The sequence below is a fragment of the Notechis scutatus genome, chromosome 3 (genome assembly GCF_049901735.1).
Source record: "Notechis scutatus isolate UNSWTSFEM ecotype Mainland chromosome 3, rNotScu1.2, whole genome shotgun sequence".
NCBI classification, from domain to species: domain Eukaryota; kingdom Metazoa; phylum Chordata; class Lepidosauria; order Squamata; family Elapidae; genus Notechis; species Notechis scutatus.
In genome coordinates, this window is record NC_142011.1 from 35,886,283 (window position 1) to 35,911,065 (window position 24,783).

The 24,783-nt window shown below is 37.8% G+C and overlaps 1 protein-coding gene across 3 annotated transcripts in view; it reads right to left on the reverse strand.

Moving 5' to 3' along the window:
* Positions 1–755: 755 nt before the first annotated feature.
* LMOD1 (leiomodin 1) overlaps positions 756–24,783 on the reverse strand; it is a 33,616-nt gene continuing 9,588 nt past the window's right edge. For 2 of the 3 annotated variants that reach the window (XM_026680853.2, XM_087959512.1), the window contains 2 exons: positions 4,267–5,775; positions 756–3,477 (listed from right to left, as the gene is read on the reverse strand). In XM_026680853.2, the coding sequence (XP_026536638.1) occupies positions 3,451–3,477; positions 4,267–5,775 (1,536 nt within the window). In that variant the 3' untranslated portion in view covers positions 756–3,450. The remainder of the gene's footprint in view (positions 3,478–4,266; positions 5,776–24,783) is intronic. The other variant, XM_087959513.1, reaches the window with a different exon arrangement.

Sequence of the window (24,783 nt, forward strand, 5' to 3'; positions counted from 1 at the left end):
ACACGGAGGGGTTCTTGTTTATATGCAAAAAGGAACGTTCCACTCCAGTGGCTTTTCTTAAAATTCTGTGCAGAGAACAATTTATAACCATCAGTGCTCATCTCCTGAGGAGATACACCAAAAGTCCCTTATCCTAATCAGTTTGCCCTTGTGATTTGCCCATGCACTGCAATTTCTACAGGGATATAAGGATTTCTCCTACTTCATCTTTTCTGTGACAATATCCTGTACAAACACTTACTATAATCTACGTATATAAAGTTTCTACTTTTTAATTCTAATGCTAGCATTAACATATTGTGGCTAAATTTTGAGCAGCTTTAAATTAAATTAAAAGGCATCATCAAATCCTGAGTTCCTGGTTATTATACTTCTGCATCTTTTTTTTAAAAAAAGATCTAGATAATTTATCACAATAAAACATGTACATATAAAATTCTATACTCTGGTCAGTAGTTAGAGCAACCTTTTTCTTTTCTCAGGTTTTAGAACCAAAATGACCCAGGAAATGGAAAATCTAAAATAAGAAATCTGGCTTCAGTGATCAGAACAATCATAACCATATTACCCATTGTGAAACAGCTATAATTGTAAACAGTTGGGAGACAGGTTGGGAAATGATTCCATTGAAGGGTTTTAGGTACGCTAAGGGGTCCAGCTCACACATCAATCAAGTTTGTACTTTCTGTACAAACTAGCACATCTGAAGGGTTTCACAGCCTTTGAACCCAGAATGTTTCATTACTCACAGTGGGGCCATTTTGTGAGCTTTATTAATGAAAGTGCAGGTAATGCTATACATAATGCAAAATTCAAGAGAAACAGAGTTGAAAATGGCAACAATGTCTGCATTTTGAGATCATGCTCAGGTGGTTTGTCTCTTGGTTTTCTTTTTTCGTCCATTATTTTTGCAAATTTGATGAAAATATAAACCTTTCTCTTCATCAAGCATACCTTTCCTCTATCCTCTGCCTGTTAAAAGAGAATTGAAGGGTACATAACATCTCTTCAGATATTTCACAAATGTGAACAAGGACTGCTTGTCCGTTTGTTCATTTGGTCAGAACAAGAAGGTCGTTGTTAAGTTGTCATGATCTCCGTAAGTTAGCCTGGTCATTCTGGCTGGAGATGCTGGAAAATGGGAACCAACATATCTGGGTAGGTATGCCACTTGTTTTTGAAAATACAAAGACGTGCAATCTGGGGGAGGGAACTGTACTTTTGTTAATAGCTACGAATTCTTGCTGCTTTCTATCAGGCTGCTGAGATTTCTTCAGTGCTTTCCTTATTTGGAAAGAAGATGAAAAACGTGTAATTGCATACACTTGCACACAACCCTGCATTGTCTCAATTCAGATACACTTTGGCATTTTGTGTGAGCCATGAAACATATTAACCTCTTAAAGTCACTTAAATGCAAAAATATGTTTTAATTTACAACCCAAGCCAGAAATTAATTGAATTCAATACTTGGATTTAGATACAGGAAATTATTGAGCCTACCGGGTAGCTATACTGGTTTGATGATGGAGTTGCTCTTTCTTCATTACCCTTCATAGGACAAAAAAAAAGTCCCTTTAATATTGTTGTCTATTACATTCTTTTTCAGGTCAAGTATTTGGTGCTTCCTGTTCAGTTCATGCTGTTTATGGTATCTATTTCATTCAAAACTGATCCCACAAACCTGCTATCCTGTAGAAGTGTTGGGCTACACTGTCATATTTAGCATGACCAATGAATGGGGATGTGTAGCCAGCAAAAACAGAAGAGCTAGACGGGGGAAGACCACGTGGGAAAAACATGCTACTTCTTGAGACTGAAAACAGATTCAACAATGTTCTAAAACCATTGCTGCCATTCCTCTACTGTAACAGAAATGGAAGGGAGCTTAGAGGTTTTTTAGTTGAACCCCCTGCCCTATATCATTTTGAATAAGTGGTTGTCCAACCTCTTCTTAAAAACTTCCAGTAATGGAACATGTCATGATATTATGGGTACTCCCTTCATCAGGACTTATGAGGGTGTATACGCCCATATGATCCAACCACACTGTGATGCTAGGTAGCCACATATTATCAGCATTTGACAGTTATTATGCTAAAAATATAATCAATGAAACTGGGATTCATTTAGAGGGAAAGAAGACCGAGATTGCAAGGAAAGGAAGCTGACACAGAGTAGATGGAGCACATAGCATTCTCATAGTCCACATAATATGGCTTATTGATGGACATTTCAAAAACAATGTCTCTTCTGTGAGAGTGTTTCTTTCCACAAATCAGCATAGTTTTAAAAAGTGTTACAAAAACCTTCGGGTCCCCAAATTTATTCCCATGTCTATAGTAAATAAATGTCTTGACAGATATTTGATGTGATCTTCTAAGTTATTGCTCACTTAATTAATTAAAGCTCAAACTGATTGTTTGTCCCAAGCCCTAAAGATGCTCCTGAATTTTTCAAATATGAGTTTCCAAAGTTCAGCTGGTTATATATGTGGACTGCTTGCCTTTTCCATTACCTCCCACTGACAGCTAAGCTTGTTCTTTTTCTCCTATATGAATTCTAAGATTAAGTATTGTAAAATCTAAAATGAATTGGGAAACTGTCGTTTACTTCAGAAGCAGAAGCAGCAGAGCCCCAGACCCAGCAGTAATGCAGTTCATTCATCTGCCTTTGCATACGGCTACATCATGCCACCATGACAAGTCTTTAGCAATCAAATGTGGAGCACATACCCATTTCTTTCCACCAAAAAAGCCATCACCTATAGGAACCTGTGTTTGATTTTTGCTATCAGAGAAATGGAATCCCTGAAATCACAAAGACATTGAACAATGAGTTTTGCCTCCATGATTTCTCCCCCACCCTCCTGCTTCAGTATACAGGCAAAACAGAACATGACATTGCCATTTCAATCAAGCCGCAATGGGCACAAATGTGACATAGCTCCATTTAGAGTCTTCTTGTACCGACAGTATGCTGGACACCTTCTCATGATGCTACTGCTCCAGTGTAGCTCTTTAGATGTTCCTAGTGGCAAGCGATTACGGTGTTGCTGCCTGGGAAATGATGAGATAAGCAGAAATACCCGAAATTCAGACTTCTTCAAGGTTGATCACATTTGCCCCTTTACTTTCTGAGCTCCCACAAGGAAAACTAGACAAAAAGCCCAAATATACCGTATCTGCAGATCCTTCTTTTCAGGAGAAAAACAAGTTTTGTTATTAAAAAGGACTAAAAATAAATATTACTTCTTCCTGATAACAACGCCTTTTGGCAATCCATTTAATTCTTGTATCCAAATTAATCCCATAGAGAACACAGTTCATCTGGAACTAACACAGGGCAGGCTGTTGCTCTGTTGCGTTCTTCTTATGTAAACAGCCACCCGAAAGACAAACACAATGATTCAGCCTTGGCAATCTCCACTGTCCAAGATTCCTCTCCCTACTATTGAAGTAACTTGGGAACCTCCACCTGCCAAAATAAGACATGAATTTAGTACACATTCTCAAATTAGAGGCATCTAATGGAGATCCAAATAGCAACTCAAGGTTACAGCAGTTCATCAGACAAACAAGCGAATTAATATCTCCTCTTTCATTCCCTTCCATCATCCCTTTGTGACTCCCTCCCATCTTAGAAAGCCTTATTATTAAAAAGCACATCCTAATTTAGATTAGTCCTAAAATAGCTTTGTCAAAAAGGGTTTGTCTGTTGAGAATAGTAAATTTAAAGGCAGATGCAGAAACCTAAAAGTTCCTGACATCATGTCTCAGTTTCTGTCTGTCTTATCTCCAGAAGATAGTGGTGTCTGATGATCTTAATAAGTGGATAAACACAGGTGATGTTTTAGCTATTCCTCTTCCCACAGTGTTGCTAAATGGAGGCCTTTTGTGTGTGAAACTCCACCAGGAGATGTTAGTAACTACCTAAGGAATGTAGCCCTTGCAAAAATGATGGAAAAATGTTCCAATCCTTAGACACAGAAATGTGAGGTGACTATGTGCAAGTAAGCATTAACATAACTAGCATTATCAAAGTGGTAGCTTTACTGAACCTTGCAATAACTGTCAAGTGCTGCATCCCAGCCTGACCACCCTGATTGTTTCTTGATTCACATGTAGCAAGAAGCTATTGTCTTTTTTATAACTGTATTGTTGAACTCTGGCTAGAGGTATATATAACACTGTCCATAAAATATGGAATATAAACCACAAGGTTCTGTCAATGTGTACATTATAGCCTAGTGCTGTAATGATGTACCTTTTTCAACTGCTTCTTGTTGCTAGAGCGAATGGCAGCCAGAAGTTGATCTCTGGAATTCTTCTCCTGGGAAGGAAGTGCTTTCTCCGCCATCTTCCTCTGAGTGGCCGGAGAAAGGGACAAGCGTAAGTTTTCATTAATCAAGGGAGGTGGAGGGGCTAGAGGTGGGGGTGGGGGAGGAGGAGCATCTGGGGTGCCAGATTTCTTAGGGGGAACTTTAGGGGAAGACCAGGGAGAGGTTTTGGGGGATGGTTTTGGAGAAATCTTTGGTAAGCCAACTGGCAAGCAGCGTGCCTTTGGCACCTCAAGGAAGTCCTTCTTCTCTGTCTTTTCCTGGGCCTGTTTTTGCTCTTGTAAGCGTTTCTGTCTCTGTTTGTCCATATTCCTGCTTAGCAGGTTTGTGACCGTCATGCGTGGGCCAGCTAATTCAAAATGGTAACCCAGTTTCAGCAATGTGGTGTTCTCTTTCAGCAACTTGGCTATCTCCATCTCGGTCTTCCCTCCACAAATATGTCTCTGATTGTGAAAGCGCAGCTCCGTCAGAATGTTGTTCTGCAGCAGCGCACGAAAGATGGCCAGGATTCCTTGTCCTGTGATATGATTGGAATCTAGGTTTATGCTTGTCAGTGTCTTATTGGACTTTAGCATGATGGCAATGGCAAATGCAACATGATCGTCAGCATGCGTGTTGGCCAGAGCAAAGACCTTGACCACCGTGTTGAATTCCAAGGCCTCAGCAAAGCGTACCAGGATCTCATTGTTGATGCAATCAGAATTGTTGACGTTAACTTCTACCATCTCTGGGTCATTATTCTTGATCTTTTCCAAGGGTTCATCAAAGATGCTGGTGGCTTCATCCTCCTTGCTCTGGCCTGAAGAACTTTCTGCAGATTTAGAGGGGCTGCTATCCGAAGGCTCTTGGATCATGTCCTCTTGCTCTAAAATTGGTACCTTTGTCTCTGGAATTCCTTTACTATCCTTTAAGAGTTTCTCTTCATTGTCAACTTTTGAGCCTGGCTTTGTAGTTGAACTTTTTTCTCCTGCTTTGAGGGGTTCTCTTTTATCATCTCTCTTTGAGACTGGCTTTAAAGCTGATTTTTTTTCTCCTATTTTTTCACATTCTTTTTTATCTTCAGTCTTTCTGTCCCACCCAGGCACTTTCTTATGTTCTGCTGTCCTCTCTTCTCTTCCTGTATCATCTACTGACCTGCTCTTTAGCAGTTTACCCCTTTCTTCCCTTCTCACTTGGCCTGTTACACTTTTATTTGCCGCCATGGATTTTTCTTTCTCTCTGGAAAACCTTTTTTCATCCTTACCGGTTTTCTCTTTGGCTTGTCCCATTTTGTTATTGCTGTCTGTTTCATCCTTTCCCTTCTGGACCTGTTCTTCTTCTTTCCCTTCCTTTATCAGATCATGAGTTCTACTTTTTTTCAGATCTCTGCTGTAAGGCTCCTTACGTTTGTCTTCAAGAATCTTTGCCTCTTTCTTCTTCTCCGTTGCCTTTGCTTCCTTGTGAGTGGGGAGAATAACAACAAAACTTGGTAAGAAAGAATGATCTTATGCATGTCATTTTGAGCTCACAGAAAAAAAACAAGATATAAATGCAGTAATAAAGATTTAGTAGAATAAAAACCAGCAGCCAGTCAATGAAAACCAGAGCTAATATTATTGCCACTTCCAAATATTAGTTAAAGCTAGTTATACAGATGCTTAGTTAAAATAAAAACTGCATACAACAGTGGAGTTGTTAGCACAGAGTGTCACAGAAGAAGTCTAGAATTGGTAGCTATTGGGCAAACTATACCAGTTATTGCAATTGGGATGCTTTATGCTGAAGTTCCACTCAGTTATGAATTGGGAGAAAGGTAGAAGTTGATACAACCTTACAACCATGTTTAGCAATCATTTGAGATTATAACAGCATTTTAAATTTACAGTGTTTAGAAACCATTTGAAATTACAACAGTTTAAAAAGTGTCTTATGATCAGTCCTCACACTTATAACCATCACAACATCCCCACAGTCACATGATCAAAATTTAGGTGCTTCATAACTGGCATGTATTTTTCAATGGTTGTGGAGTCATGTGACTGCCATTTGTGACCTTCTTACAGTCTTCCTACAAGCAGAGGCAACAAGGGAAGCTGGATTCACTGAATGATCACATGATTCACTTAGCCTCAGTGATTCGCTTAACAAACATAGCAGAAAATGTCATAAAATTGGGCATAATTTGCCTAACAATTCCTTGCTTAGCATCAGAAATTCTGGGCCCAATTGTAGTTGCAAGTCAAGGACTATCTGTATAAATCAGGGGTGGGATTCAAATTTTTTAACAACCGGTTCTGTGGGTGTGGTTTAGTTGGTGGGCGTGGCTTGGTGGTCATGTGACTGGCTTGGTGTGGCCAACTCAACACTCACATTGGGGCACATATCTCCTCGCCTGGCCTCTCCTGACTGTGGGGGTTCTGCAACAGTCGTAAGTGTGAAAAATGGTCATAAGTCACTTTTTTCAGTGCCATTGCAACTTTGAATGGTCATTCCACACAAGCAAAGTACCAGCAAAGGAGGGGAAAAAAAACCTCCAGAGAAGTTGCTGAGACAGGAAGTTTAGTCCTGCCAAGAATGTAATAAGGGTCAACGAAGAGGCAGTTTCTGTAAGCAACACCAGAATGTTTCCTTCCTGCCTTCCTTACAGGATTAGGCCAGTAATTTCTTTTAACAACCGGTTCTCCAAACTGCTTAGAATGTTAACAACCGGTTCTAGAGAATAGGTGCGAACCTGTAGAATCCCACCCCTGGTATAAATATGATGGATACTAAATGCTAAGATATTGAGGGAAGGTATTTGAAAAATTGTCAGGATGATGGAATAAAACCATATTCTTGCAAGGGGCAAACTACATGTGATGACTTTTTAACCTGATATGCTGGTGGTGGTGGTAGGTGTTCATTAAGATTTGTAGGATCTAAGTTATTCTGCTTAACTATGGTAGGTGAGTTTCAGATAAAATGCTTGGGGACAATCCTTTCTTCAGTACACTGATGGATTTAATTTAGCATCTCTGAAATGCTGCTCAAATTCATGCTGTGATTTTCCTGAGAATGCAGAACCAGTGTTTGATTGCTATGATATATTTTGACTACTGTTTCTGGGATGAGCCACATTGTTGGTCTCATTTCATCTTTTATGCTGTAGCTTTTTAGGGTTATTTTCCCAGATTCGTTTTCATTATCAAATACTTTATGCCATACACTACTGCACTCCTTTTAATTAATATTCTGGTTGCTTATTTTTAGAAAATGGTTTGTTGTTTTGTATGAGAGGCTCATCAATATATTCCAGTTTATTTCATTTTCTGCAGATTTTTCGTTTAAATCTGCATGCAGCTTGTATGCGTAAATAATTGCCACAATGATAACACAGCTAATTTTTACTTGTTATTGTCTGTCTATATGCTATTGCCAAGTTTATTCACATTTGATTTAATTTCTGACTAAAGCTTTACTGTAACTTTACCAGTAGTTTTCATGGATACTGTATCACAATTTGCTGCTCTTTTAAAAATTAAATGTCCTGAAAATCTTAGATTTGTTGAGTTTTTTAGATGTTTCTTTCAGAATTCCACAAAATAGTTGATCTCAGAATGCATCATTTAGCCATGTTCATCAAATATGCCATGTTCAGAAATATTTAAACTTTAGCTGCCGGTTCTTCCATTTTAATGAAATTTAAAATGCTTTACGTCACAGTGGTGGGATTCAATTTTTTTTTATTACCAGTTCTGTGGGCATGGCTTGGTGGACATGGCGTGGTTTGGTGAGCATAGCAGAGGAAGGATACTGCAAAATCTCCATTCCCTCCCCACCCCACTAACCTGCTTTCCAGCTCCGTTTTCCTGTGCAGGGCAACTAAAGAAGACCCAGTTGATCAGCTGGGACTTGGGAGGCAGAGAATAGATGGAGGGATCCAGTCAGAGGTGGTATTTGCCAGTTCTCCAAACTACTCAAAATTTCTTCTACTGGTTCTCCAGAACTGGTCAGAACCTGCAGAATACCACCTCTGCTTTACTATCAATAAGTTTGGGACCAAATATTCCTGCATTGTTTTTATTAATTCTGCAAAGCTGAATTGCAAGTGTTTTTGTAGGGCAGTTTATATACTCTATAAGTCATAACAATAAGTAAAACAGGCTTTCCCCTAGCAATGATTTCTTTTGCCTCAAAAAAAAAAGTACAATTCTCTTTCTTAAAATGTCATCTATGACACCACCATGCACAATAATCTTCCCCAGATTGAACCATCCTGCTGTGAACTTTTCTCATTGTCTTTACTCACTGTAACCATATAAGTGTTATTCTTCCTATGTCTGTCTGTTTATTTTGCTGCTCTTCCTCCATTTATCAAGTAAGAATTAAAAGGCTTTTGTTTTACAATCCTACATAGTCAATTTCCATAGTGTTATTGATCACATAGCTGATCAATCACACAGTTGATCAAACTATACTCATTAGACTTAGCACTCACTAGGCTTTCTGCTGCTTTTCTGAAACCTCTACAACAGTGTTTCTCAATATTGGTTCTTAACAATTTGAAGATATTGCTAATATTTGGACATCAACCCCCAGGATTCCCCTTACTGACTAGGGAATTCTAGGAGTCCAAGTCCAAGTAAAGAAATTGGTAAGGCTGAGAAATGTTATCCTAGAGGAACTAACTCCAGTGAATCTGCAAGAATTGCAAGATATACAGGCAACCACAGATAATCAAGCAACAGTGGACAATCATGGGCAATAACTCAATACTTTGCAGAAATGATATATTTAGAGTTGAAAGGTGCCCCACACCACTTACAAAAACATATTCTCCAAAATTACAAAATTATTTATGCTGAAAGTCAGTGATTTAGAGAATATTTTGTGTGCATTCCAAGATTAGTCTTGGTGTATATTTTCTGCAACAGTCGCTAAATAAACAAATAAGTATGTAGCTGGCAGCAGGTGCGGAGGGTCTGAGGAGAGCGAGGACTCAGATGAGGGGCCAGGACCATTAGGGAGTGGACTGCTGCCTTCAGAGATTGTGCAGGCTGGCAGCAGTGATGAGGAGGTTCTCGAGGAGCCTGTGCCAAGTGCGCGTGCACGAAAGATTGCTCAGAGGAAAGAGCAATTACAACAGCACGGGCAACTCAGGAGTAAGGCTGCATGGTAATGGCCCCACGTTCAAGATGATAAAAGCCAGCTGTGAACTAACATACTTTGCAGAAGGCAAAGACATTTTGAACTCAGCCTTGTGGACATTACAGTTGGTATTTGAAGACTCTTGTAAACTATTTCTTATCTGTTGTTTTTTGTCAGACTTGAAAAAACTTGGCAAGGCTCTTTCTTGTCGGAACTAATTAGTTGAAAGCAGCCTTTTATCTGTGAAGAAACAGGATTTTTAGCTGAAACATAAAAAGGTTATACTGCTGCCTTTGTCTTGTGTTTGCTCTCTTGGAACCAGGTTTGGGTCAGAACAGAAACTGAGTATTTTATCTGAGGAAGCCCCTTGGTTCATTTACTGTTAAAATTTAATTTTGCACTTCCCATTTTGGGCTTGATGTAACTGAGGAAATACAGCTGCACAAGCTGTGTTCTATTTTGATCCTTAGATCAAAATACTTGGGCATAAGGTACCCCCTCAAATGAGCATAATGTTCCACAACCAGAAAGAGCTGGGCCAAAATAAATAATTGGCATTAGTCAAGAATGTTGTGACTAATTGGCAGCATGTTTTAAAACTGGAAGAATAACATATGGATCGCTTGCCAAAGACTTTAAGGGCTCAAGGGGCATCACTATTGAACTCTGGAGCCTTCTGATCCTACTGCTTTACCTTGTGCATTGGTATTGCTGCCTGCACTTTCTGCTTTTTACCATGACAGCCAGAATTTTGAGGAGAAGCACGATTAAACACACAATGTGCATCCTTTCTGTGATCAGTTTTATAAGTGGACACCCCCCCTCAAAAGATCAAATGAATAGATAGAGTAGAAAATGAGGTTAGCCAGTTTAGTAAATAGGAATTCAGTCTGCCACTGGAATTACGGATCCAATCTGGGTCGGTCACCAGGACCAGAAGTTTAATCTTCTGAGCTTTTAGACTTGTGCTGGAGCCCATTCTCATGAGGATGGCCTCTAGCACAGGTCCAAAAGCTCTGAAGACTAGACCAGAGATTTTGTCTTCTGAGGTTCAGAGGATGTACTCCAGCACAAATCAGAAAACTCAGAAGGCTAAAGCTCTGGGCATGGTGATCCTGCAACATTATGCTGGAACATGTATGTTTGCCTTCATTTACTAGAATTACAGCCGTCGCTCTAATATCAGCTGCTCTGGATTACATAATATAACTTCATTTCATTTGTTTATAAAATAACACAGGAAAGGTGGCAAGTGCTTCTCAGATGACAAAATGCAATGGAGAATTGAGAAAAATTCCCACAAAACAATAATCTTTTACAAAGATTATTTATTTATTTATTGCATATTGCAGTGGTCCTTAAATTGGCACAATTAACCTTTTCCCCAATACTCAATAATTCCTTTACATCCAGACTTTTATACAAGTGTCTCATGGGAGTCCCAAACTGGATCCTTGACTCACAAAGAAGCAATTATACATTGCTCTGTGACCCTCAGGATTTACCCAAATTAACCACTTGGGCTTAATTATCTCCTGTTTAAGAACCATTGGCATATTGTATTCATATTCCTGCAAAACTACTGTGCTGCTTAATGAATGTTAAACAAAAACTAAAATGATGGCAGAGGCAGTTGGAAAACAGCAGAATGTCAAAACTTGTCAGTGTTGTCAATATCCAATAAAATTCCACAAACCAGGCACATAAATTATACAATAGATACATAAGAACCATTATTTTGTTAAAAGAATCAGCAAATAAATTACAAAGACTATTTTCCATTTATGAACTTAAATTATGTTTTGCTATTTCTGTTGAAAATTAGAGAGAACTCTCATGAGACAGTTGTTTAGGATGGATTAAGCCAAATTCTCTGGTCAATAAACTTGCCCTTTGGAGTGGAATCACGACGTATTAAACATAACATCTAGTTGTCCATTCCCTTGTAACAATAGCTTAACTAAAGTATTAGACTTGAATCTCCCAGGCTTATATGGATTTTCATTATTGGCATTAACAGGAGGCAATGATTCTTTACCTTCTGGTTCAAGAAAATCTACAGAAAAGGCCATCTGTCCTAAAGAAGTTGAAATAACAGATCACATGATTCAATAGAGTTTGCCTTAAGCTGTTGTTTATATACCAAAATAAACAAGTTCCATTTTTGGAAAAGAAGAATCTCTGTAATTAGTTTGAGATTACTTAGCCTTATTTGCACTGCAAGTATCTAGAGTTGCTCATGGTTAGGAACAACAAACAAAATATTCCAGGGTAGACAGTTTATGATTTCATGTACCTGAAGTAAAACATCCAGAGGATCACTAAATATTTTTTCCTCTCTTTGCTGCAGTCTAATGGTTATTTACATATTTGAAGTGCAAATATAGCCTTACTAGACCATTACACCACCATCCTTTTCTCCCTCTCCCCAATTTGCAGTCCAATCCTTCTTGATGTTCAAGAAAAAGGAAAAGGGCAGTTACTGTGTTATACTTTTTATTTAGCTCTGGTTTTCTCAATTAACCTAGTTTTCTAAATTCACATGATAACACTGGACCATAAAGTTATGGTAGGTTGATTGATTGTGTCAATATAACCTATAATTACATAGTTTCACCTTGACTAGCCTATTCCATTGTCAGTTAACATTATCATATGGTACAATGTGTGAATCTAGAAATGTGTTTTTTGTTAATTTAATAATTAAGTTGCAAGGAGTCTTGGCTATTCAAGACCTGTCTTGCCATCCACATTGCATTGCCCAAAGCAAGGAAAGAAATAGTTACACTGTACTGATTCAATATTTTTTCCCCTGAGGTACTTTGTCTTTTAGATTATACTGTAGCTGATTCTTAAAACTATTGTGCATCAAATTCAGGCAGGATTTATATGTAATAAAGGGCTGTCAAATTTGAATAAAAATCAGATTTTAACTAAAACTCTTGCATGACACTGAACAATCAAAATCCAGCCACTGTAATTTTTTTCATGCTCCGAAAATCTTCGAAGTTTCTTAAGCACATTTTGACTTTACTTTTCTTAAACTTTGAACCTCTTTTCCCATTATTTTAAATTTCTTGCCTATATAATTGGAATGCCTGCAAATAATAATACTACTGGAGTAGGGGTAAGAACATAAAATTCATAAGATGATCTGAGTTAAAGTATGTTAGAACATCTTATTTCATTACCACATCAGGCCACTGCCATATCAATGCTTTTGAGAAGAATAAGATTGATATAAAAATCCCCAAGAAATCTCAAACAGTAAACCAGAACTTACCCATTATGATATAAGGGAAAGAAAACAGAGATAGATAGCCTAGAATTTCTTTGAGTTTAGGGATAAAATAAATGTAATTAAGATTAATCTAAGAATAAGATTACATTTTGAGAGGACTTTCAACACTATTTTAAATTAATTTACAGAATACTGATATATATCTAGGCTCCCCTATGAGACTTTCATTGTATAAATCACAATTACCAAATGGAGTTAGCTTTCCATTTTTTAGATCATTTGCTATTTTCTCTTTCGTTGATCACTGGTTGATATAAGCAGCTTTAGAATACAGCTCCTCTTTGGTCTGCACTTTCCAGTTATTATTTGATTCTTTAAAAATCTTAGCAAGTATTGGGATTTGTTTTTAATATCTGCACATAATTTACACAATAGTAAGATAGAGAAAGAGATGGATAGACAGATAAATTTGTGTTGCAATTGTAATTTTGACCCTTCAAACTCAGCTCTTCCAATGAATATGTTCAAACTCAGCTCTTCCAATGAAGCTTTAGTAGGCTGATTGGTGCCATTTAATCTGAATGTATATATTATTAAGGTGTTCTTATTATGGCTGATTTTGTTTAATTTTTAATATTTCTCTGTTTTAAGAACATTTATTATAGATTTTTAAAAATCTGTTCAGCAACATTAACCGCAGGGTATCCTGTGGGAATTAGTAGTATACAAGTTAAATGAATGAATGAACAAATACAACTATTGTTATAATATATTATATATAACAAGCTTGATTCCTAGGCTATCTAAATACCATACTTAAAGATTGAAGGATGCTTTTGAATTTGGTCAATTTATAAACAACCCAGAATTATAACACTAAAGCCTTGTTCATGTTTGCAATCCTATATGTGATGCCATGTTGAGAATGCAGAAAATGTCTTCCAGGTTCACCATGTCTTATAACTCTTGGCACAAACTTTCCATTCTTTGCCCCTGCACTTCCTTTAAAAAGAAGCAGTCCTTTAGGATTAATCACAGATGTTTTGACAAACTAAAATGGAGCTAGTTTCTCCTTAAACATACGAAAGTACGAGTACTGTTGGTAATTGCTGGCAATTGCTGAACTTTAACTCCACTGCAATGTTCCCTTAAAAGGAAAAGGCAACTTTGGAAATGTCTTGTTTTGGAATCTAAACAATGATGCATTAATCCTGCCTTGGTGTTCTTTGAGTGCAGCTACTCTGATGGATTTGGACCCAGAGAACAAATGATTTAGATATTATTAGCCTATACCAATACATTTATTTAAAAGAGCTGCAAACTTTGCAGAAGTTGGAAAAGAATATAAATTATGGATTTGTTTCAAGAACAGTTAACAGTCAAAAGTTAATAAATAGTACCTGTTTTCTAATAAATGTGAATAAAAACTATTGGATTGATACATCATGCTAATCATGTTTTGCATAACAGTGGTTTATTGAAAAAGCACAAATCATGCTTTACAAACCACAGCAGCTGGGTTCATGCAACCAAACCAAACTAGGACATTCAGGTTTAGTGTGACGCTTAACTGATATTGCCACTTGCAAAGAAAACAGAACAGAAAAGAACAGAACAGAGGTGGAAGGGACCTTGGAGATCTTCTAGTCCAACCACTTGCTCAGGCAGGAAACCTTCTATCATTTCAAACAAATGGTTGTCCAATCTCTTCTTAAAAACTTCCAATGTTGTTTAACTCTTTCCTCCAGCCTTGTTTCCAACATTTTTTCTTCAAAGCAAAACACTTCAGTGGTGCCAATGGATTTAAAACAAAACTCTTCTTGAGGGATTTTAGAAAACATATTGCTAGGGGAGATGGTTTTAAAACTTTTGCCTCTGCCTAGAGATTCCTACTATGCAAACCATATATTTCACACAGCGTACAATTTTTCCTAAAGATTAGGTTACACTGCGTGATAAAGAAAGAAAAAATACCCATGCATGAGAAATGGAGAGTTTAGTCCCACAGAGCTGCATAACTTGACCAGAATCAATATATCAGCTTACAGTATCTCGTGTGTGCAGCTTCCTTTTGCTCTGAAGGATCCAGCACAAAAATATATCCTAATGCAATGGCTCTCAAACATGTTGGTCTTAGGATCTCTTTATATTCTTAAAAGTGATAGAAGGTCCCAAAGAGTTTTGGATTATGTGTGTTGTATTTATTATCCTTTATTGTATTAGAAATTACAACTGAAAAAAATTAAAATATTTATCTGGCTTCTCAGACCAAAATCTATGAGAGAGTAAATATAGCCTTCAAGTGATAATCCGCATAAAGAATATCAGCTTCTTCAATGGGGTGCTTTTTAGATTAAATATTTGCTGAACAGAGAGGGCCTCTAGCAAAATGGATTTCAGAAAGCACAGAATACTGGAGTTTATCAACCTGCTCTGTGTAATGCAGTTCTGGGGAAAGCACTTACAAAGTACCTGCTTCAGGTGACTTACAGAGTCAAGGTGGTGATTCTTCTCAAAATAACTTCTGTCAAGATGGCATTGTACCTGCATTTTCTGGCATTCCTTGCAATATTTTCATTTTAAGCGTACCTATTGGTAATAGAAGCAGGTAGATGTTTTCTGTTTTGAATATCAGAAACAGTCTCCTTGTTTTTTATCTAGATGATGTCCAAGACTTATTATAGTTGGTCCTTGACTTATGAATGTAATCAAGCCTGCAATTTTGGTAGTAAGCTGCGATAGTTGCAAAGTGGGTCACCATGTGACCTTGCCTGACTTTTGCAGCAATTATTAAGTGAATGATTCCTGGGAGTCTACCTCAGCAAAGATCTTACCTGGAAAATCAACACAACCCAGATGGCCAGAAAGGCCCAACAGAGACTCCATTTCCTTAGTGTCTTGTGAAAGAATAAAGTGGAACAACAACTGATGACCTCCTTTTACTGGTCCACAATTTATTTATTTTATTTTATTTATTTATTTGATTTGCCAATTGTTTACAAGATAATAAGTATAAGTGTATACATAGTTGTGAATACATGAAATGGGTATATATAAGAAAAATAAAAGAAGAATAAGAGAAACAATAGGACAGGGACGGTAGGCACGTTGGTGCGCTTATGCACGCCCCCTACAGACCTCTTAGGAAAGGGGTGAGGTCAATAGTAGACAGTCTAAGGTGAAAGTTTTTGGGGTTTGGGGAAGAAACTACAGAGTCGGGTAGAGTATTCCAGACATTGACCACTCTATTGCTGAAGTCGTATTTCCTGCAATCAAGTTTGGTGCGGTTAACTTTGAGTTTGTATCTATTGTGTGCTCTTGTGTTGTTATGGTTGAAGCTGAAGTATTCATTGACAGGTAGGACATTGCAATGTATGATTTTATATACCATGCTTAAATCAGACCGAAGACGGCGTAATTCAAGGTTTTCTAGTTCTAGAATTTCAAGTCTGGTGGCATAAGGTATTCTACAACGAGTAGAGGAGTGGAGAACTCTTCTTGTGAAATATTTCTGGACTTTCTCAATTAGAAAGCGTCCTCACATATTGCATTACAGTGTGGTATGCTGGCTTGACAGCCACGGATGAAAGACATTACAGAGGGTGGTGAACACAGCACAAAACATCGTGGGCTGTTCCCTGATACCACTAGATGACATCACTAGGGCTCACTGCCTTAGAAGAGTGAGGAAAATTCTTAGGGATAACTCACATCCTGGTCAGCACTTCTTCACTCTCCTAGTATAGAAGCATAGCCAGCTGCACCAACAGGCTGAAGAACAGTTTCTACCCGTGGGCTGTCAGACTTCTGAATGGAAAATAACTTCATGTCAACATAGTATGATAGACTTGCGGGGCCGGTGCATTGTGCAACAAGGTCACATAGTCACATAAGATTGGGACTGGATTAGGGACTTCTGTCCTCACTGTGAGTTGTGTTGGGGGTGGGGTGCACGAAGGGAGGCTCAGCCAATCTCATTGTACATATGTTGTACTTTGACAATAAAGGTAATAATAATGAATCTGCTGTTGTTAAGTGAATCCATTATTCACTATGAAGTGGGTTTGCCCAAAACTGGATGTAAATACCAGTTTCCAGCAAGAACATTGTAAATGTGATCACATGACTGTGGGGTGCTACAAACTGCCCTAAATGCAGACTAGTTGCTTAACGCCCAAAATGAAGTCATGTGACCATGGGAGGGGTGGACATTGGAACTTCAAATCTGGGTTGTAATTAGATTTTTCAAACTCTGTTGTAACTTCAAATGCTTGCTAAGCAACCAGTTATAAGTTGAGGACTGGCTGTAGTTGTAGATTTAAAAGACTTGAATAAAGGAAAATTTGTAATTTTATCATTAAATGGTTCAAAAAATGTTTCCCTGGCATTCATAAAATGTATCAAGGTATTATATAGGTCACCCACATCTAAAATAAAAGTTAATGGTATGTTTTCTCCTATTACCACTATTTAGATAAGTTAGAGAAGGGTGTCCACTTTAACCCTTGCTCTTTAATATCTGCATGGAAACCTTGGCCTGTGCTATTAGACAAGATAGGGAGTTCTATGGAGTAGTGCATAACTCAGTTGAATACAAATGCAAATGACATTCTTATTTGCAAATGAGATTCTTTTGGCTTATGACCATAATTGAGTCCAAAATTTGTGTTGCTAAGTAAGACATTAGTTCAGTGAATCACTGCAGTTGTTATGTTAGTAACACAGTTGTAAAATGAATCTGGCTTCCCCATTGACTTTGCTTGTCAGAATGACCCAGGGACAGTGCAGTCGTCATAAATATGAGTCAGTTGCCAAGCATCTGAATTCTGATCACGTGACCATAGGGATGCCGCAATGATTGTAAATGTGAAAAACGGTCATAATTCACTTTTTCCAGTGCTGTTGTAACTTTGAATAGTCACTAAGAGAACTGTTGTAAGTTGAGGACTATCTGTACTATGGCAATTCTGATGCAGATGAGAGATGCCTTCAATAAAATAGTAGGATACACTATTAACTGGTCCAAATTGGAACTGATGTCATTTGATGAAAATTTGCTTACTCATTAATGCATTTAATGAATATCAATTCCATATTTGTACCAAATTCATTAAAAATTTAGATGTGTGTATACCAAAACTCAGCTGTATGTATGTGATGACCCAAAGGGGTGTGGCACAAAGGCAACATAGTCACATAAGTAAGAAAAGTCCCTTTAATACCACCAACTTTGCCCCCTATGTCCAGTTACCTTCGGCTGGAGAAAAAACTCTCCCAAGAACAGTTGTTGTTTTTAATAAAGTTTTATTTGGGTTTTCACACACACAAAATACAAGTAAAACATCTTTTTTGAAAATAGCATGGTCCTGGGTTGAACTTCTTTATACAGACACAAACTCAATTTCATGCTCATTTTTGTGTTCTATTCCATATCTTATACTATTCTACATTTTCTATATAGTTTTTCCCCTCTTTTAATTTTCTCAATTTTATTTTGATTATCTCATCTCAATTCAAATCATTATATTTATACTTTTGCCTGTTTCAATTTCATATTATCTTTTCTCATTAAACAAATTTTCTCCTGTAGTTACTAATTGGAGTATGACACCTTTATATCTTTTAATTATATCCATTCAACTCTTATTTAAACTTCAATATATACCTTAAGGTTATGACCTTCAATATAATACATAATACATAACTTCCAATCGAATTCTGCTTGGTACATTCTTATAATACACATTATATTCTTTAAAAAAAAGGATTATAAATATATGTAATTATAAACCCTCATTCCATTCCAATTCAGTTCTATCATTAATAATCATTAAAATCTTAACATCTTTAACATTTCTTATCAATTAAATATCATACTTCCTTAAAGACACATATAATCTCCATAATTAATTTTTCCCTTATTTCTCTTCACATATGTTTTGTAAATCATTAAGTATTCATTTTGTTACATTTATTTATTGACAAGCATCCCACTAAGTTACGATAACTATTTTATCAAACATTTTAATTATACATTGTTTCATATTTTCTGAAATTATTTCTATTTCTAACAATACTATCTTATGTACCTTTGCAGAATCCCTTTTTCCATTAGATTTTCACCCATTATCTCTAAATAGGCCCTGTTTCTCTATATTTTGTTTCTGTCCTTTAGAACTTCTTTTCCTTTCTTTCTTCCCTCTCTTCTTCTCCCTCCCCTTTTACCCCCTTGTCTCTCTACTTCTAATTCTCTCTTCTGCATTTCCCTCTTCTGTTGCTTTCTGATTTTATACTTATTTTTCAGTCTATTCTTTTTGGGGGTTGTTTTTCCCAATCTTAAACTTTCCATTCTCTTTCCCCCCTTTCCTTTTTTTCCCCCACCTAAGATTACTTGTTCATTAAAGATGGCTTCTTCTTTGTCGCAAGCTTCTTGTTCTGCAGGCATTTCTTGTTGTTTCTCATAATTCCAAATCTCCATTTCTAAAACCTGAAATACGAAGCCAAAAGAACCTCTCCCTTCTTGTGCATCTTCTTTGTACTTTTTAAGTTCCATTTTCAGTTCTTCTAAAAGTGGAGCCATTTTAAACAGTTTTAAACAACCACCCGATTGATTTTAGTCATTCAAATGCAATAACCAAGAATCCAGAGATCACCAAGTAATCCAAATAGTTCCAAGTTATTTCTTCTTATTTCTTTTTCCACTTTCTCTTCCTGGGGTTTTTGTTGCGATATTTCAGTTAAAATGTATCTTTTGAAAGTCTTGTTGAGATTTTGCTGTAAGTTCGTTTTAATTCCAGGCAGTCTCCTCCCTTCCAGATCCTGCCCTTTTATTCTTTTTCTCTCCTTTCCTGTTTTCAAAAGCTTTTGATTATCCAGAAATCTTTATTATCCCTTTGACTTTTTATTTTCAGCATTAAATGCCCATTAATGTCAAAGTGGATTGTTTTCCAATTTCTTGCTTAAGTCTCTTAGCTGTCAGTATAGGAAAAGGAGAAAAAAAAAACCCAAATCTTTTCTCTTTTCTCTCTCCTTCGCAGCTTAAAATTTTTTCTTAGGGAACAATGTTATTGTTTTTTTTAATAGTTTCAATTCCAGGGTACCTTATTTGTTGCTTTTGCTGTTTGACCCGGTCAACCAAAACTTTCTCTTCTTATCTTCCTCCTGCACATTCTTTTCCAGTTGAGTTCTTCTTTGTGGTGGCCATTTCTGACCACCGCTACAACCGCCTTCGGGAAGGGGAGTAATGGCCAGCTGGGGAGGAGAGATGCGGCTCTCCTCAACCCTGCTGGTGGTCTCCCCCCTCTTCACCACCTCTATGGGGTGGCTTAGCCCCCAAACCAGCTGGCTCGGGGCGCTCCAGCGGCGATCGCGGATCGAAACCATGCAGAGACGTGGTTTCGGTCTGTCGCTGAAGAAGCTCAAACCAGAAGAGCCCCAAGAACAGTTTTTAAGTGGAGGAAATTCAGTCCGAAAACAAAGTACATATAAACTGTAAATAAAAATCCACACAAACCACGCTGCAGCAATTAACTGGACAGGGCAGGATAAGGAATTGCAGACTTCAAAGGCCAACAAAACACACACAGTTGGGAAGACGCCAGGAACCCAGATAAGCCTCGACAAAACAAGATAGTACACAATTTGTTTCCAACAAGTTGCTGTGCGCAAACTCCCTTTTTAAACACTGTGTTCCCAGCTAATGAAGAGAATCAGGGCCCTAAGCCATGTAACTCACGATTCTCCCTTCTCCGTTCCTCCCTGCGTGCCCTAGGATGAAGAGGGGGTGGGCCTGGATCTTCCTCTGAATTCCCTCTGCCTTGCTCTACCTCTCCCCTGCTCTGCCCAGCCAGACTGTGTCCTTCCCCAGTCTCTTCCACAGCCAACGGAGTCACAGTCTCACTCCCTGTCAGCTGCTCGGCCTCCCCCTCCGAATCAGATTCTGACAAGGGCATGACAATGTAATAGAAATGAAATATCGAGGTTTCTTCAGATATCAATAGATGGAAATTATTAAACTTCACCCTATGAAGAAAGATGAATGTTCTCAAAATGAATATTAATCCTAGATTAATTTACATTTTGAGAAGAATTCCCATTCATATATCTGGAAAATATTTTCAGAAAATAAATTCTTTGTTTAGAAAGTTTTGATGTGGTTCTGTCACCTTGGCTTGGATGGTCAGTGTTAGGATCTGAGTCAAGGGTCTTCAAACTTGGCAAGTTTAAGACTTGTGGACTTCAACTCCCAGAATTCCTGAGCTAACATGACTGGAGGAGGAATTCTGGGAGTTGAAGCCCACAAGTCTTACAGCTGTCAAGTTTGAAGACCCCTGTTCTAAGTACAGACAACGGGAGACCATATTAACTACTATAGCAAGAGTGTCAGTGGACCTCAAATTACAACTTACACAACAACAAAAATATTTAGAATTTATTGACTCCTTATGCAACAAAAAATAATATTTAGAATTTATTGGACTTCATGAGAAGTCATTTACAAAAGGGCTGCAAAAAAAATAGAGCCCTGATGGAGCAGTGGTGTATTGCAGGCAAACTCTACCCACAGTCTGACATTCGATCCTGACAGGGCTTCAGGTTGACTCAGCCTTCCATCCTTCCGAGGGACCCACATTGTTGTGGGCAATATGCAAATAATGCTTATATTGTAAGGGCCTAGAAAACACTGTAAAGTGCTATGGGGCACTATATAAACTTAAAAGCTATTGCTGTTGCTATATGCTCTCATAATAGATCAGCTAGTAACAAATGCAAAAAGGTTATACATGTAGTGTCAGTTTTCTACATACTGCTGTCTACTTCTTTCAACTGAAAGGTGTCAACATTTCCTAACATGTTGAGTGATACTCAATTACACCCTGTAAACCATTCAGATGCTGTGATAAGAAAATACAATATGTAGAATCCTGGATTCAATACCATGTAGAAAAGGCATGCTCCCCAATCACTTTTGGGATATCACGTGTGTAACATCTAGCAGCTCTCTTGTGTCTTATCTTCAATAAATACCTATTATGATACACTGTAAGGTAAAAGTAAAGGTTCCCCTCATACATAAGTGCTAGCCGTTCCTGGCTCTAGGGGGTGGTGCTCATCTCCATTACAAATCCGAAGAGCCAGCACTGTCCGAAGATGTCTCCATGACTAAATGCCAGCATGAAGAAACACTGAAGGTGCACAAAACACTGTTACCTTCCCAAAGTGGTCCCTATTTTTCTACTTGCATTTTTACATGCTTTCGAACTGCTAGGTTGGCAGAAGCTGGGACAAGTAACGGGAGCTCACTCTGTTACGTGGTGCTAGGGATTCGAACAACCGAACTGCCCACCTTTCTGATCGACAAGCCCAGCATCTTAGTATGCAAAGCTGAATATTTAAATACAGTGCAGAATTGGTTGTATTTACATACAAAAAGAAGATGTTCAGCAAAACTTGCAACTTTGGTTCCATTTGCACATGGTCTGTGATAGAATAGGGCTGTATATATTATTTTGGATTTGAAACCCAGAAATGCTATGCGGGATGTAAAGGCATCTACAACCAATTAAAGCAAGTATATACTGCAGTTTCCTTGGATCCAGCAGCAGTTACTTTATCGAGTTGGAGACAGGAAGGATGCACCTTCACTTGCTCCACACAATTTAGAGCCTTCCAATTCAAAGTTTGGCACTTCTTATCACAGAAAGTCCAGATTTACAAGGGCATGATAAATAGAATGTTCAATAGAGTATGCATCTGGTGATAAAGCTAGACCTTTGTCATCTTTTGCGGAGGTGTGTCAATTTATATTATGTTCTCTCTGTCAGCCAAATGGCCCAATTAGATAATTAACAAGATTACAAAGAAAAGTGACAACTTTATATTATATCAGCTTTTATAGAAGACAGACAGAATGAATATACATTCCTTTAAGATCGGACTAACAGAATGCCCCAATAATTATAACAGTGACAGGGAAAGAAAGATTAGGGTTTGCCAATAAGGAAGTCAGTCAAATAGCAAGACAGAGCTTGGGAAATTTCTTTGATCTTGGTGAGAAAGCACTGGGGTTCACCATTGAACTAAGGCAAGTTTACTTTTAACTGTGCCGTGATGATTTTGCCTCAACTGGCTAGGTTTTCACATCACACTAAATCATAAGCCATGGCTTAGAAATTTAGTAATGGCTGGGTTCAAAATGAACCAAGCCACCTTTTTTTTAATCATTATTGTTGAATAATCCAATATTGATTGGTTTTATGTAACATACAAAGCCAAAACCAACCAAACAACTTTAAAGCAGTGTGTAACTGAGTTCATAATATGACTGGCTGTGTTATGAAACTAAAGTAGATGTGAAAGCACAGTGATACATCTTTGTGAGCATATACCACATAGCAGGATAACATGACTGTTCAAATGAAAATGGGAACAGAGACTCTGCCCCTGCAAATGTAGGCTAAGACTCCAGATTGAGGCCTATGTTTACTTTAGCAGTTATTTAATAATATAGAAATGCCTCACCAGACAATTTTAGAATGTGACCTAATTAATAAATGTCTCAGCAGGTGACAATTCCTGGTTTGGTAGCACTCAGAAGGTAAATAAGGATGGTCTTGGTTAATATTTGGATGGGATTTCTCCAGGAAATGCCTGAGATGTAGAATAGACAGAAAAATAAAAATAAAAACTTGCAACAACAACAAAAAAGAATGGCAAGCCACTTTCCCATCACTGTGAAGAAAAATCAAGAGTCAAACCTGACTTGAAGGACTTTAACTTTTTTACTAGTAGCAGATTTCAGATCTATATGTTGTTGCTAGAAGTTCAGACTTCTTAGTTCTACATTTTCTTTGAGAAGCTTCCTTTTATGGCCCTTTCTACCAGAGCAAGGCAATTCCCAGGCTGCAGTTGACTCATGTCTTTGGACTTTTTGATCAGACACAGTGCAATGTTGGCAACAGCAAGTTAACATTGAGTTCATTGCTTTAACATTGAGATTTTTAAAGTTAATGTTCTAGATCCAACTCTAAGGCAATTCTGGCTCTCTGTTTTATCATAAGGAAAAATAAATATGGTCAAGTGAGACCTGCAATGAATTGTCCAGGTATGGTCACATCTTTGAAAAGGAATGCTCTTGCATGGGAACGTACCTATCCATCTATGCTCTCCTCCAAAATGCACCATTTCATCCTTAATTTTCCTCATTTTGTTCTTTCCCAAATGATACTGACCATTCCTTGGCTTCTAATCAAGTATTTTTTTAGAGAGGACTACTCCCTCAATTTCCACCTCTACTTCAATAGCTAGCAAGTAGCAGTGAGCAATATCAACTCTTCTGAGCTGCAGCCTGCAGTTAGGAGAGGGGATCCATCTGGCACAATATCTATTACTTACTATTCCTGGACTGCATTGTTGGGTCTCCCAGCCCCCTACCCCCAAGTTAAAGGACCCTGGATTTCAGTCCCGAGTCCTTAACTGCAGTACAGTGGGGGACAGATTTTTCAGAACTCTTTAGAGCCAATTTAGCAGACTTTTCCCCATTTCCCTTCTAAATCTACATATGTGCACTTCTGAAATATTGATATGGTTTGCCTTTGTCACAAAGACTTAAATCCAAGAGCTGTGCAATTTAAAGGCACTTCCATGTTGTTACTGCTTCCAGCCTTCAGCCCTTCAAAAGCAATGTGAAGCAGACCTTCAATTATCCTCACACCCCAACAGTTAACCTAGAGAACCATGTTATGTCAAGGAAAAAGGACCTCTGAAGAGCAGAGTGAAGTCAGAGCTGTAGTCATTCAAGAGAAAATGCATATAAAGCAATAGAGCTAATAGTAAATTGGCTTTGCTCCCAAGACCTTTCAGAAAAAAATAAAGACAAATAAAGTCACAGTGGCCAGCAACCTGGAGAGGGAGAGGCCATGATCTCAGTAGACCTTAGGTGCCCAATAAGAGATGGATAGATCCCTGCCCCTGATTATATAATCCCTAGATTTGAGACCATGGAATTCTTAGCCCTACAACAAGTGTTGTATCTGAAGAATACAATTTTCATACTAAAAACTATGAACTAAAAATTCTAGGTTGTATCCATAGCAGA